General features: G+C 34.3%; 1 protein-coding gene and 1 long non-coding RNA gene across 6 annotated transcripts in view; one reads left to right on the forward strand and one right to left on the reverse strand.

The window, feature by feature from the left end:
* Positions 1–862: 862 nt before the first annotated feature.
* LOC149801498 (uncharacterized) lies at positions 863–4,275 on the forward strand. Its single transcript, XR_016420671.1, has 2 exons — positions 863–1,343; positions 2,519–4,275. It is a non-coding gene; the product is annotated as an uncharacterized LOC149801498 (long non-coding RNA).
* Positions 4,276–8,017: 3,742 nt separating this feature from the next.
* The window catches only part of LOC149801499 (uncharacterized), a 63,334-nt gene continuing 56,535 nt past the window's right edge, over positions 8,018–14,816 (reverse strand). For 3 of the 5 annotated variants that reach the window (XM_089955671.1, XM_089955672.1, XM_089955670.1), the window contains 2 exons: positions 14,632–14,730; positions 8,018–10,491 (listed from right to left, as the gene is read on the reverse strand). In XM_089955671.1, coding sequence (XP_089811797.1) covers positions 10,322–10,491; positions 14,632–14,730 — 269 coding nt within the window. In that variant the 3' untranslated portion in view covers positions 8,018–10,321. The remainder of the gene's footprint in view (positions 10,492–14,631; positions 14,731–14,816) is intronic. The other 2 variants (XM_089955674.1, XM_089955673.1) reach the window with 1 other exon arrangement.

Here is a 14,816-nt window from a genome sequence, read left to right on the forward strand (position 1 = left end):
ATCATCTCTTCCTGCGGTGAAGAAGACTGTTGTTGTTCTATCTGTTGCAGAGGTGGAGGAAGTTGATACTGAGAGAGTTGTTCTTGTTCTAGTTGTTTCATTCTCTCTTTATAAAGTCTTTTTACTTCTTCATGAAGACTTTTGTATTCTGGGCCTCTAGCTTGTTTTTTGTTGTAGTATACGCGATATATCCATTTAACAAAATTTTCGGGAATTTTTGACCCATTCATCATGATGTGGTGTTGAACTTGAAGCGTTACTACCATCACTAATGTAGATGATGTTGGACTGTCAGGTATAACATCAGGTTCAGTGACTGTGTTGTCTGATGAATTTGCACTAAATCCAAATGCTGTTAATTTTGTTAACTTACTCTTAGGATGAGACGATGAACACGCAGCGTCTAACTTAGTTTACCCATGATAATGTTGCACAGTTGACAGTATATAATTCTGATTGAGATTTTTTTTTCCATTTGCTTTGTAATTTTTACACATCAATCGGTACTTCAAAGGTAATGTTTTCTCTGAAGTTTCAGCAAAACTAATTTTATGGAACATTTAAAAAAAAAGAAAGAAAGAAAACCCCCACAAACAAATGATTAGCCGTCGTTCAATTAATTTGGAGCTGGTCTAACTTCTGTTAGCGTCTTCAAAGGCCGGTCGCTTGTAGGTACATTCCGGTAGCATGACTGAGTGTATCAAATCATACAGTACTCAGGCCAGATGTCAACGTAAGCGGATTATAATGTAACAATGCCCTGTAAAGATGGGTTTCTAAATACGAACAAAGGATTTGTTTATGTAACAGATTCAGTGCACTGTGTGTCCAAGTTTGCGGCTTCCTTTCGTGGTCACTTTGAATGTCTCCACTCCAAATCAATGATTGTATGTACAAATTAAACATCCAAAAAGGTTGTCGCCGAAAAAATCGCCAGATGGTATATTTGTCGCCAATAAGGAAAACAAAATCGCAATTTGCAACATTGGCGAAGCCCAGGACGATCCCTGCCTATATCAAAATGGTCCTTTGATGGTAACTGGGGCCAAATGATTTTCCTCAAAGAGACAGAAAAAAAAAATTAAAAAAAAACGGCCAGTAGATGTCTTGGGTGGATGGTTAAAGTTTTCACTTACATTAGTGTGTATTGTTGTGGAAGTGTACAGCACGAAGCCGATGGTATGGAAGCGAAGGTAGAATCAGGCGATACCTAGTGGTGACAAGGGGAGCTAAAGAACACGAGTTATTGCCCTTTGTATATACTAGACGTAAAAAGACAAGTCAAATGTTCGTCTTTTTATCAGGACTGGATTCGGGAGATAGTCGGCTTATATCCTCTAATGGTAATGTGATCGCAGGACGTATTTATGGAAAAACATTATATTGCCTTATCTAAAGGCAGCGCAGTTATGGCAAGTGCTCAATATGTGAATGGTGAAATTCCCTCCAAATTGGAGCAATTCCAGTTTGCAAATTTGTTAAAAATGACCGTAGCTACTTTCTGCATTCCAAATGTTCGAGTTAATAAGGCATGGAGTCTGGAATTTTGGAAAAAAGTTACCACAAGTGTACTAATATAGGGCATGGATCTTGTGAGGCTTATTCAACCCCAGAACTGTTAAGTATACAACAGTTACTTCTTGTAGTTGAAATTTACTCTAAACTTGGGAGAAAGATACGTCACCCTAAAAGAATGCCTGAATGAAGCCCCAATAGAATAGTGATATAAAACTTCATAAATAACTTAGGAAAAGCTGTCATTAAATGGAACTATATCCAATCTACTGAAACAATGGTGTCGTATTTTCCACAGGGGGTGTAGAAGAAAAAAATGACAGGAGGAAACCATGGTTAAATATATATCCAACACTTAAATACCACTCTTTCTTCCTGCTCCACATTTAACTTTATTGAAATCAAATTCTTTAACAGATGTCGCCTCTACCTGTAAAAGTAATAATCGGTTGATTGTTTCCGAGCTTAATCTTTGCCTTATCTGTCCATGATTACTGTTCTAAGCCACGAAATCCCTTGCATAGCCTTCCTCAATAGGATTATACATGTACATAGAACAACAATAGGATTATACATGTACATAGCTGCTCTACAATGTTTGAAAATGGTTCCTTAAGGTTATGTACAATTTTCTACAGCTCATACGAATGTCTTTTGGATACTTCTGCTGCAAAAGTTGATTTTTCACCAAACTTAAGCTGTGCCAAAGTTTCACTTTCTTAAATCAGTGCATTGCGGACTTCTATGCCAGATTTCTTATATGTTCCATAATGCTGTATTAGGCTTTCAAGTCCTTTTCAAGACATATATTTTGATCAAATAAATATACTCAGATTTTAATTTCATTGTAGAATCTTGTTTGTTCATTTATCTTAACCCTTATAGGGTTATATAGTTTTAAAGTACAAGATGCTGCTGGGGTTAAACCATTTGAGAAAAGAAATTAAAACCGCACTCTACTTTTAATTTGTCTTTATATTTTTTATATTCTTCTTTTCTACAGCCAAGTCTGGAGTGCTGCTGAAAGGTGGACTGACCTGCAAGCCAATTCTGTCCATTCTGCATGTACATCAGGCTTATATTCAACATCATTTTTGGGTCCAAAATCACACTCTGCTATTTCCATTAACACTTTGCCAGCTCCAGTAATCTGATAAAGTTCATAAATTTAAAAAAAAATCATTGTCAGCCAGTATTTGCCAATCAAAATCTTCATCTTAAGAGAATCTACTTTGGGAATTTTGGTCTTCATTGTAGACTGTATATTGTACACACCTTGGTAAAACTTCCTTATTCCAGGGCCCAATATACCAATAAATTGCAAAATTGCTTCAGGCTTATCATTGAACCATTTCAAGCTTGTCAATGCTATAGTTGGAGCGTGTCTTTTTCAGTGTCACTAATTACTGGATTATAGAGCCTGTATCTGAATTCAGTTTTACTTTTGTTAACAATGCTGAACAATCTCTGTTAGCATTAGAATGGTGAAGAACCAAAATATTTTCAGAACCCATCTAAGAGGAAATTTATATAGTCCAGTTATTGGGTCTTTTAGCTGGGAAATAAGATGCAAAAACAACTCTGTCCGCATGAAGTACTTTGTCTGGTAGTGCCAACTTGATACTTCTGGAGTTGTCTTAATTTATCAGCAGCCTTTCCTGCAGCATGGTGCATTATATGACAGACACAACCTGATATGAATAATGATATTGACATTTTTCAAAATATACAAGGCAACTCCTTTATGAATTCCAGTCATCATTGATGTAGCATCAGCTGAAAACCCCATACAGTTCTGCCAACTTATATTTATTCAAAGCATTATTAATCAATATTGTAGTTGGCAACACGAATAACTTACTGCAAAATGATCAACATGTCATCAAGGAAAAGAAAAATTCTCAGTATAGAAGAGAAAGTGAAAGCAATTCAACTGACCGAAGTTTTTTTTCTTCTTTGAGGATCCTTGCAGAAAACTGATGTTGGAAAGACTCAGATAAACAATATCATGAAAGGTAAGGAAACAATTCTGCAGAAGTATGAAGATGGAATGGACGGAGAAAGGAAAATTGTTCGAGCCAGATGTTTGTATCCTGATTTGAATGACAAGGTGTTTGAATGGTTTTGATCTGCATGTGCCAAGAAAATTCCACACACTGGTTGAATGATCCAAGAAAAGCAGCAATTTTGTCAGTTGAAATGGGATATGGCGACTTTACCGCAAGTAACGGATGGTTGCACAGATTACAAGTCCGACACAAGAAGTGTTCTATCCTTAGTGGAGAATCAGCTGATGATAATGAAGTTGTCAAGGATTGGAACAAAAGGCTAAATGATATATGCAGGGAATATGACATCAAGGATATTTTTATTGTGACGAGACTGATTTGTTTTTTTAAGACTGTTACCAGCAAAGTGATGGATGATGTGATCTTTAACATAATTATAAAGACAGTTTTAAAACTATATCTATGGTTATTCATAACATTCTTTTGAAAATGATGAAACAGTTTTACATTTCACAACATGCATGTGATTTTTAAATGAAAATATTGAATGTTTTAGAATTAAATGTACTTGTGACTTTCTTCATAAATATTTACTATTTGCATTTGTCATCTCCCTCTAGAAAGGCCACCTTCATTGTAAGGCCACTTCCCTGCTGCAATAGGGGTGGCCTTATAAGAGGGGGGCTACTGTATATACAACTCTGACCAAGGAATGAATGAATAAAGGTGACAGTGTAAACACTTTTGAATCCATTTATGGTAATTTTTTCTTCGTAGAATGCTTTAAATTTGTACTTTTAAAATACTAGGATATATAGCAAGAGTGGGCCGAATCCAGTCATTGACCTGGTTTTATGTTAATTTACATCTCAGGGTGTGGCTTTAAAAATCAGGCCCATACCTGATGGCAGTTGCCCACAACTGGTATACATACATGCAAACCCCTGACGAGGAAAAAGTGTTAATCCAAGTGGACAAAAAGAGAAATCCAAGCAGAAAAAGTGGAATCCACACATAACATGCTAAAAATTAAATAAACAAGGATTTATTTGCCCCTCTCGTCTTTTAATATCATTTACTGCTTAAAGTTTTCATATGTAGCACTTTTAGCTTTCAAAAGCAACAGATTTTCATGTTGCATTTTAAAACACTTTGTACCAGCTGAGACCATCAATGTTTTGCACACCAGTAAAGCACAAAGTACTGGGTTACTGAGCCTGGATCTGAATTCACTTTTATTTTTGTTAACAATGCTGAATAATCTCTGTCAGCATTTGAATGGTAAAGAACCAATATTGCTTTCATAACCTGACAAAGAAGAGGAAATTTATATCTTCCTGTGATTGTGTCTTTTAGCTGGGAAATTAGGTGCCACTGCACATCAAATCTATCTGCATTAAGTATATTGTCAGGTAGAATCCCAACTTTATACTGCAGGAATTCTCCTTCCAGATGAGCCAAGGTAGGCAAAGATGGTAATAGAAAGGGATATCTCTTGACAAAGAATCTAACACTTTTGAAGCTTATTGACTGTCTCTCATTTACATCAGCAACTGAAGCATTTAAAAGCACTTCATCTCCATAGAGGAACTTCTGGAGCATGTAATCACAGGCTGTAGCATAATAATCTCCAACATTATCATCAGACACCTTCACAACTAGAGTAGAATTGCATGCTATGAATTTTCTTGCTTCTGCACCAATAGCAAGATCTTCATTATCTTTCTAGAACTTGGAAATAACACCTCTGCATTTATAACATTCATGTCCACAATTTAGTTCTGCTGTAAATAAGAAGTTACCTTAGTATTGGAGTTCCTAAGATGAGCTAATTCAATGTTTCTTTGTTTTCAAGTGTTTCTCCACATAAAATTTACCACCATGCCCAATATTAAAATGAGCATGATGCTGCCATAGAATACAGGGACTCATATCGTTGCTTAAAACTGACCTGTCATACATGTACTATATAGTACATGTATGACAGGTCAATTTTAAGCAACGATGCTAGCCCCTGTGCCCGAGAATGGAACGATGTATTATGCCATTCATGTATTCATCTCTGAATGATTCGTTTTGTTTTTTTTGTCGTCTTTTTCTGATCCACCTGTGAAATTCTATGAAAGAATATATGTGCTCTAAGACAAACATTGACTAGAATACGTGATGACTTTTAGCGCCAAATAATAAAATTATTTCCACACGGCCTACAATAGATGTCACGTGATGCTGCCCTCATGTCCTCATCTTTGGAGGATTGTTATTTTATGTTTCGTTTACTACTGGCCTTTTTCTATTCCATCTGTGAAATTATTTGAAAGGAGATATTTTTGCTCTCATACACGCATCGACTAAAATAAATTATACTTTTTAGCGCCAAATACCTATAGACTGGTTCCGTACTAAATATAAATTAGAAGAAAAAATCTGCGAGTAAAGATTATAAATTAGAAAACCAGTCTGTTCTCTCCTCACTAAGCCATACAGCTGCTATAAACAGAATACAAGGTCGAAAGTTTGAAAGTAGAACCAGCATGTTTCTGGGTAATAACATAATACTGTTAGGAAAGTGCATGGACAAGCGTACTCTTATAGTGTAGTTAAGTAGAAGCCGTCTTTTCTATAATACGGTCTGTGGGATTAACGGGATGTTAATAAAAATGAGAAAAAAAAACAACTGATTTTTTTTGGGAAGGTGGATATACCGAAAAAGCGTAATCCATACATGCTTATGTGTAATTTAGTGGAAAAAAAATGTAATGATTACGCCAAAAGCACAATGGTTGGCATGTATGGGTATACAGCAATAAAAGAGTTTGACCATGACACTTGTATTAATCAACCTTTACAGTGTGTAGTTTTGTATTTCTGAAAAAATCTTTGCATACAGAAATTGAGCAACAACTATCTCGTACCACTTTAATATCAGTTAGACTAGAACTTATTTAAAAGCTTTTATCTGAAATTAGAAGAAGCTTAATGAGAAAAACTAAACCTAAAAGCCAAAATCATTGAATATCACTCATCTGAAACACTGGATTAAATCTTTACTGCACGTCATAAACTTAAGTTTTGAAAACAATGTAATTGTAAGCATTTAATATTACTTTTCTCCATTTACTAAAAACAGAAAAAGACATCTTTTTTAATGCATCATGTGAAATATTGGCCACACTTTGTTTAGTTTGCCAGCCAAGTAATTGCTGGAAGAAGTATTCTCCTTTCATGCTGTTTACTAGATGAAGGTTGTTTTATATTAAATTGTTTCTATATATTAAAGACCCTAAAATTATGGTGGTTCGAGGTCCAGAACCAATTATTTTAGCTGAAGGCCTGCCGCAAGTTTTCCACATTAGCTATTCAAGCATTTAATATTTCTTGTTTTTATGAACTGAAGAAAAATGTGCTTTTTAATTATAAAAAGCATCATAAAAAGTTATAAGTGTGTACTGATGCAAGCAAAAGTCGAATGATAGTGGTAGAGTTGTGGTTTAAACTGTTACTGGAATGCAGTCAAATTACTATGCAATATGTACATTGACAGTGAAAACTACAATAAAAATAAATGTATTTGCACTTTCCTTGGTCACTGGAAAAAGACTTGAGCATGAACCGAGTAAGATGAAAAGAGGCTAATTAGGTTTTCTTAAATATGTACACTGGAAACAGAGCATATTACTTGCACAAGGAAGGTAGTTGCAAGTAAATCAAACACATCCCTGCAGCAGGAGTGCCAAACTGCTCAAGCATTTACAAAGCTGTATGCAAATCAGAAACACCTCGTATGGATTGAAGCTGAAAATCTTTTTCTGATGTTTCAGTTCGTTTATAACATGCAGCAAAAGAATTATGTACAGCCACAACTGTACATTTTTTCCAAATTCCATATTTTGTACCCTGAAGGCATGCTTTCACAGCAGTCAGAATTTTCAGTTTGCATTAATATTTTGTTACGTTTTTCCTGCCTTTCATTATTGTGAATGCATTGCTGAAGACATCTGCATATCAGACTTGGCTGATGGACAAGTCCATAGCTTACGTGGACCTGGGCAATATAGGCTCCAACTGATCCTGGACCAGCAACTCAAAGCGAAATTTTCAGGCCACCAATACTGAATTTTTGCGATGATAAATGAGATTTATTTGTGCAATCAAACAGTAACTCATAGTTGATATTTTTGAAGTCTTTCATTCATTAAAAATGTCAGACTGAGTATGGAACATTTTATTTAACGGTCAATATGTTATTTAAATCATTTGTGTGATTTATTATGGAATTAGTGATTCATTTATGTTAGTTCTATATTCATAAAAACTGAAGGAACAAAAATGTATGTATAAAATTATGACCTGTATCAGCTGGCATGATTCATGAGCTGAAAATCTTTATTAAACAAAAGATTCTTTTGATGAGAGCAAGGAAATGTTTTAAAATTTAGAACCAAGATATAAATAACTGATAATTTTTACAGAGGAAGAAAAAGAAAGCTATGCATTATTATAACATTTTTATTTACATGTCCTTTTAATGCAGTATTACACTTTTTTGAAAGCGTACACCACACTTTAATGGCAGAAAATTTGTAACACTGACTTTAGAAAATAAGTATTTAAAATTGTGCACTCTGGAAGTGTTTGTGCTCCCTCAACCAAGAAAGGTTGTCTTTAACTGACATTCTAGAACTGAAAATCTAGGAAATATAAATCAAAGAATTTTCTTTCTCATTAACTTTAGGAGAAACAACACTTAATCCAATTCTAAAAGGACAGAATTCAATGTATCTGCAGATATCTTAATAATACATGCCAACATTTTTACCATAAACAGTGAAGTCTGCTAATAAAGATCTCTTAAGAGACCAGAAGCTATCAACGTTTATTTGCAGACATGTATCTTACGAGATGTCCACCAAGATATATTTCCCTCAAATACATACAAAATTCTAGAACAAGAAATAGGGACCTAATTTACAAATGAAAGTTGGTATTCAATTTAGAATGGTTTATCAGTATTCACATATTAGGAAACCATGATATCCTACCAAACACTACTGATAAGACTACTGCTGAATGCATAAACTTCAATAACAGGCTTACGTAGGCCCAATATCAATTTATAACAGACATATGACCCAGCTTCAGCATTATCAAGTGTCGATACCAGTCAAAACAATATTAGTTATTTGTATGAAATCTTATCAAGGAATTTATTTCAAGCAATTTTTAAGGTGATTAAAAAGTGGATGAGAATTATGTACACTGAACCAAAACGTCATAATAACAGGATGCTCTTTGTCAAACTTATTTTTCCTACCAACTATTAGATAGCACGACAAGGCCAGAATTTTGCTGACGTGCTGTCAAAACTTTGGTTAAATTTCACTTTTAACAATGATATTATTTTATGGTCCTTTTTTTTACTAAATAATTATTTGCTCGACGTTACTGTCAGTTTTTATCAAGTTGTAAAATGATGTCATGGCACAGTGAATGGCTTATGACACACCGCAAACCCAAAGCATTTCCATATGCTGATAATGCCAGACACAGACACATATAAGAATATCACTGCTAATCTCCAAGATACCTTAAAATTCGAAGAAGTTATATTATGGTTCTGCTCATAGCAGCCACAAAAAAAAAAATACATAATACAAGGTATAAAATGTGCATAATATTTGTACATATTATGCATGAATTATTCCGAATTAAATAAAAATAACAAACTGATGGAAATAAATACAATATATACTCTTTTAGTTCGAGTCCAAGTGAAAACTGAACAGATCCAAATCTGCAATTATATAATGTACCAGAAGATCTATGTCCATGCAGTTTGTTTGGAGTAATCACTTATTAGTAGCATTATGTAATGGCAGGCCAAGATTTATATCTCTTGCTGTTGTGCTTGAATTAGAGGCGAGTATGTACGGTATTTGACAAATTTTTATGTTTCCATGAAATTAATGATGACAAGATGAATGAATAAATGTATTAATTTTCATACTTATATACTAACACTGTGTAAGTAAAGGCTGTTTGAATTGGAAAGTTCAAGAATGAGAATTATGTTTTGATGATCATGAAGTGATTCTCTGTGACGTGATTGCTTCTCCTGAACATTCACAATTATTTCAGTCCAAAAGGCATAATGTAAAACTGGGCATTTTCCTCGTAATCTCAGTTTTCCCAGCTGATAATAAAACATCTTTTTGCAGAAACAAATTTGCTCTATTCCTGGGAATGAAGCTGTTATTGATAAAAACTTTCTTTCTTACAAATTTACTGAGATGCAAAGAAGTGAAAAAGTTTTCATCTTCCTGCATACAAAGACATTTCAATTTATATTTGCAAGCAAATGGTCTTCCTCTCTTTTTTGAAATAGCTACTTGTCAACACAACAAGAGTTCATGACAAGTTCTGTTTCTTAAATGAGCTTCTTTCAATCATTCTTAATGGCACACATGCTTAACTTTAACAGCTCTAACATATCTAAGGACAGAAATGTCTTCCATCTTAAAATATACAGAATATATGCATCTTTAAAAGAAAACTTGCATGACCCTTAAAAAGGTGTGAAAATGTCAGAATTTGTAAAATCTCTTGTTCCCTTGCAAGACTGGTAGTACCATTTACTTGTATATATACAAAATTACAATTAAATGTTCCTTTCCTACCCCCCCCCCAATGAAAAAAAAAACAACCCCCGTAACAAAATCAATCTGATGAAAGTTAATTTCAGTTGCAGCTGCCACAATCCACAAAAACCATCCTTCCATTTGTCTTTCTGTCTGAGATTATCTTCTGTATGGATGGAAGGACGGTGGTCCAGAACCCTGCCTCTGATATGGGGGTGCAGGTCCTGGGGCACCATAGGCTGGTTGTTGGGTAGCGTCACCTTGTCCTCCATATCCAGGGGCTGCAGTGCCATAGGCTGCTGCTGATCCTGATGATGCATCTCCATAACCTGAGGAAGAAAAGAAGTCAAATATGAGGTCTCCAACCATTCATCTGCAACATTTCTTCTACTTTTATGCATGATGACACAGTATTAAATAATAATAATCCTACCCTGATATTGCTCGCCTTGCTTACAACAGTCGGACATTTTACTGGGCAGCTTTGTAGCATACATGCCAACCCCTGACGAGGAAAAAGTGTAATCCGAGTGGACAAAAAGAGGAATCCACATATAACATGCTAAAAATTCAATAAACAATGATTTATTTGCCCCTCTCATCTTTTGACATCATTTATTGCTTAAAGTTTTCATCTCAAGCACTTTTAGCTTTAGAAAGCAACAGATTTTCATGCTGCATTTTAAAACACTTCGTACCAGCCGAGACCATCAATGTTTTGCACACCAATAGAGCATAAAGTACTGGGTTACTGAGCCTGGATCCGAATTCACTTTTATTTTTGTTAATAATACTGAACAATCTCTCAGTCAGCATTAGAATGGTAAAGAAATAATATTCCTTTCATAACCTGACAAAGAAGAGGAAATTTACATATTCCAGTGATTGTGTCTTTTAGCTGGGAAATTAGGTGCCACTGCACATCAAATCTATCTGCATTAAGTATACTGTCATTTAGAATCCCAACTTTATACTGCAGGAATTCTTCCAGATGAGCCAAGGTGGGCAAAGATGGTAATAGAAAGGGTTATCTCTTGACAAAGAATCTAACACTTTTGAAGCTTTTCGACTGGCTCTCATTTACATCACAACTGAAGCATTTAAAAGCACTTCATCTCCATAGGGGAATTTCTGGAGCATGTAATCACTGGCTGTAGCATAATAATCTCTAACATTATCATCAGACACCTTCACAACTAGAGTAGAATTGTGTTCTATGAATTCTCTTGCTTCTGCACCAATAGCAAGATCTTCATCATCTTTCCAGAACTTGGTAAATAACACCTCTGCATTTATAATATTCATGTCCGCAATTTAGTTCTGCTGTAGCCTTAGTATTGGAGTTCGTAAGACGAGCTAGTTTGATGTGTTTCTTTGTTTTCAAGTGTTTCTCCACATAAAATTTACCACCATGCCCAATATTAAAATGAGCATGATGCTGCCCTAGAATACAGGGATTTGTATCGTTGCTTAAAACTGACCCGTCATACATGTATTATATAGTACATGTATGACAGGTCAATTTTAAGCAACGATGCGAGCCCCTGTGCCCGAGAATGGAACGATGTATTATGCCATTCATGTATTCATCTTTGAAGGATTCGTTTTTTTATTTTTTTGTCTTTTTCTGATTCACCTGTGATATTCTTTGAAAAAATATATGTGCTCTAACACAAACATCGACGAGAATACATCTGATGACTTTTAGCGCCAAATAGTAAAATTATTTCCACACAGCCTGCAATAGACATCATGTGATGCTGCTCTTGTGTCCTCATCTTTGGAGGATTCTGTTATTTTATGTTTCGTTTATTATTGGCCTTTTTCTAATCCATCTGTGAAATAATTTAAAGGAGATATTTTTGCTCTCATACACGAATCGACTAAAATAAATTATACTTTTTTGCGCCAAATACCTATAGACTGGTTCTGTACTAAATTAGAAGAAGAAGAAAAGATCTGCGAGTAAAGATTAAAAATTAGAAAACCAGTTTGTTCTCTCCTCACTAAACCATACAGCTGCTATAAATAGGATACAAGGTCGAAAGTTTGAAAGTAGAACCAGCATGTTTCTGGGTAATAGGATAGTTGCTTTAAATAGAACATAATACCCTTTGGAAAGTGCACGGACAAGCGTACTCTTATAGTTACGCTGAAGCCGTCTTTTCTAAAATACGGTCTGTGGGATTAACAGAATGTTAATAAAAACGAGAAAACAAACAATTGATTTTCTTTGGAAGGTGGATATACCGAAAAAGCGTAATCTATACACGTTACGCGTAAGGTGTAATTTAGTGAAAAAAAGCGTAATGGTTGGCATGTATGTTGTAGTATGGTATGAAAATAACCCTAAATAAATCATCTCACAAACTTTATATTTTGTTGATTTTACCAATCTGACTCTAGTCTGGATAAAATCATTTCCACAAATAACTAATATGCAGTCTCTTGCTGACAAATGACATCCCCCAAGCTCTTAAAAAGTTGAGTTTATAGAGACAAGGCTTTAATTTGTGAATTTCACACAAATTGAAATTATAATCTCCGGAATTATTTTTACTTTTTAAGGCAACTGGCTTTATTAGTTTTGGAAATAAATGTGCAAATTTTTCAGGAAATAAATGTGTACAGGGGTATTTTTCCCCAAAATTTCTGATAAGCTTAAAACAATTATTTAAAAATACCATTAATTAATGTACAATTCATATGATGACATACAAATGACAAATGCTTCCAACACTTTGAAATGGTGAACTCTATTCAAAAATTTCAAATGGGGCAAAGTTTTAAAAAATAATTTTCTGCACATAAATTTATTATGGTTAAATGGCACCTCAATACAATAATTGCTCTATGGTACCAATTAAAAATACAAATGTCTAAAGATGGAAAAAAAAATAAACTATACAAAAACGTAAAGGAAACTCCAATGTAAAAATAAACCATTATAAGATTATATATAAAGGTAAAAAAATATAAAATCCTTATAATATGTAGTTAAAAAGTATGTTATATAAACCACATCTCTTCAAAAAGTCCAAGACCTGTTTTGCTGGAACATCAATATAAATTCCTAAATTAAATTTCATTAGTCAAGACTATTGTGTCTTGGGGTGCATGTCAATATAATGTACAAAAATGTGTTCCACTGTCAGGATCTGCACTGTTCAAAGTTCAACCTCTTGGTTGGTATGCAAGAGTAGCATACACACATCCTATATATAAGCACAAAACCACCTTATCTTGGCAATTTGTTATATCATGGATGCCTCTCTCCAATGCATTTAACAAAACTAAGCTTGTCTGTGGAGTTTTCATTCCACATCTTCTGCCATGTATATACAATAAAAGCACAAACTTAGTTGTATTTTTTAAAAATAAAAGAAATAACAGTTACTTGCAAGAAATAAATGCAATTACTTGCAAAGTATCTCTAATTGTATACAGAAAATATGATAAACTTGGACATTTGTTTATTTGTACGAGAAATAAATGCAATTACTTGCAAAGTATCTATAATTGTGTACAGAAATTATGATAAATCTGGACCTATCTTTTTTAATACAGAAATAAACACAATTGCTTGCAATCAAATATCTATATTTGTGCAAAGAAATTATGATCCTTAACTACAACACTGCCCATGGTTTATGCAATCCTAAAATTGTCCATTTTTTATAAAACAAAATCATCATCTTTTTTCTTCAGCAATATATGACAAATGGTTCATTTTAATCTCTAAGGCATACTATTATGTTAATTTATTCAGTGTTTTATTAAAGTTTATGCATCTTATATTCTATACTTTTTTTTGAAAATATCTAGGTTGGATATTATTTTGAAGTGTACAACTCTGTGATTCTCTAGAGACAATATCATAGATTACTTCCCTTAAATGACAGAAAACATTATTCCAGGGCTGATCAAAACAGGATCAGAAATACACACTCCAGAGTGGTGACAATCTCGGCCGATGAGATCCATGTTCATGTCATTAATGGATCTCACTCATTAATGAACTCATCTGTGATACAAGCATATACTCCATGTCTGATCAAACTCGGATCAGAAATGTGGCTTCCAGTGACAACAAGCACAGCCAATCTGATGCAAGGCCACTTTATTAATATCCACTGATCTTGCTCATTTTTCAGCTTGTTCCAGATATTGATCCAAACCTGTATTCCCCATTTTATCAAAATTGTATCAGTACGACCTCCAGAGCAATAAAGAGTAAATTTGATAGACAAATGACAGAGATGTGGGCAAGTAACTTATGGACAAATGACGGACATATCATAATACCACAAAAAATAACAAGAAACAAAACAAAATTCATCAGCTGCGACACTCACTATAATTCTGGTAACAGTAACAAGTAACTGTTATGGACAAATGATAGACATGTGGACAAATAATACCACAACATAACAAGAAACTAAGCAAAATGCATCAGTTGCCACACTCACTATAATTTTGGTAGTAAGAGTACTGGTCCGCAGGCTTGGGCTGTGTAGCAGGGTCAGCAGAGGGTGCTGCTGTACTATGTGGATCAGGGGCTCCATAGGCTGGGAGTGAAATAAAGAGATTTAAAAAAAAAAAAATGGAACAAATAAAATTGTAAGCACTATCAAGAGTCCCTTGAAGAGACAAA

The sequence above is a fragment of the Sinohyriopsis cumingii genome, chromosome 4 (genome assembly GCF_028554795.1).
Source record: "Sinohyriopsis cumingii isolate HCF-2022 chromosome 4, ASM2855479v2, whole genome shotgun sequence".
Taxonomy (NCBI): domain Eukaryota; kingdom Metazoa; phylum Mollusca; class Bivalvia; order Unionida; family Unionidae; genus Sinohyriopsis; species Sinohyriopsis cumingii.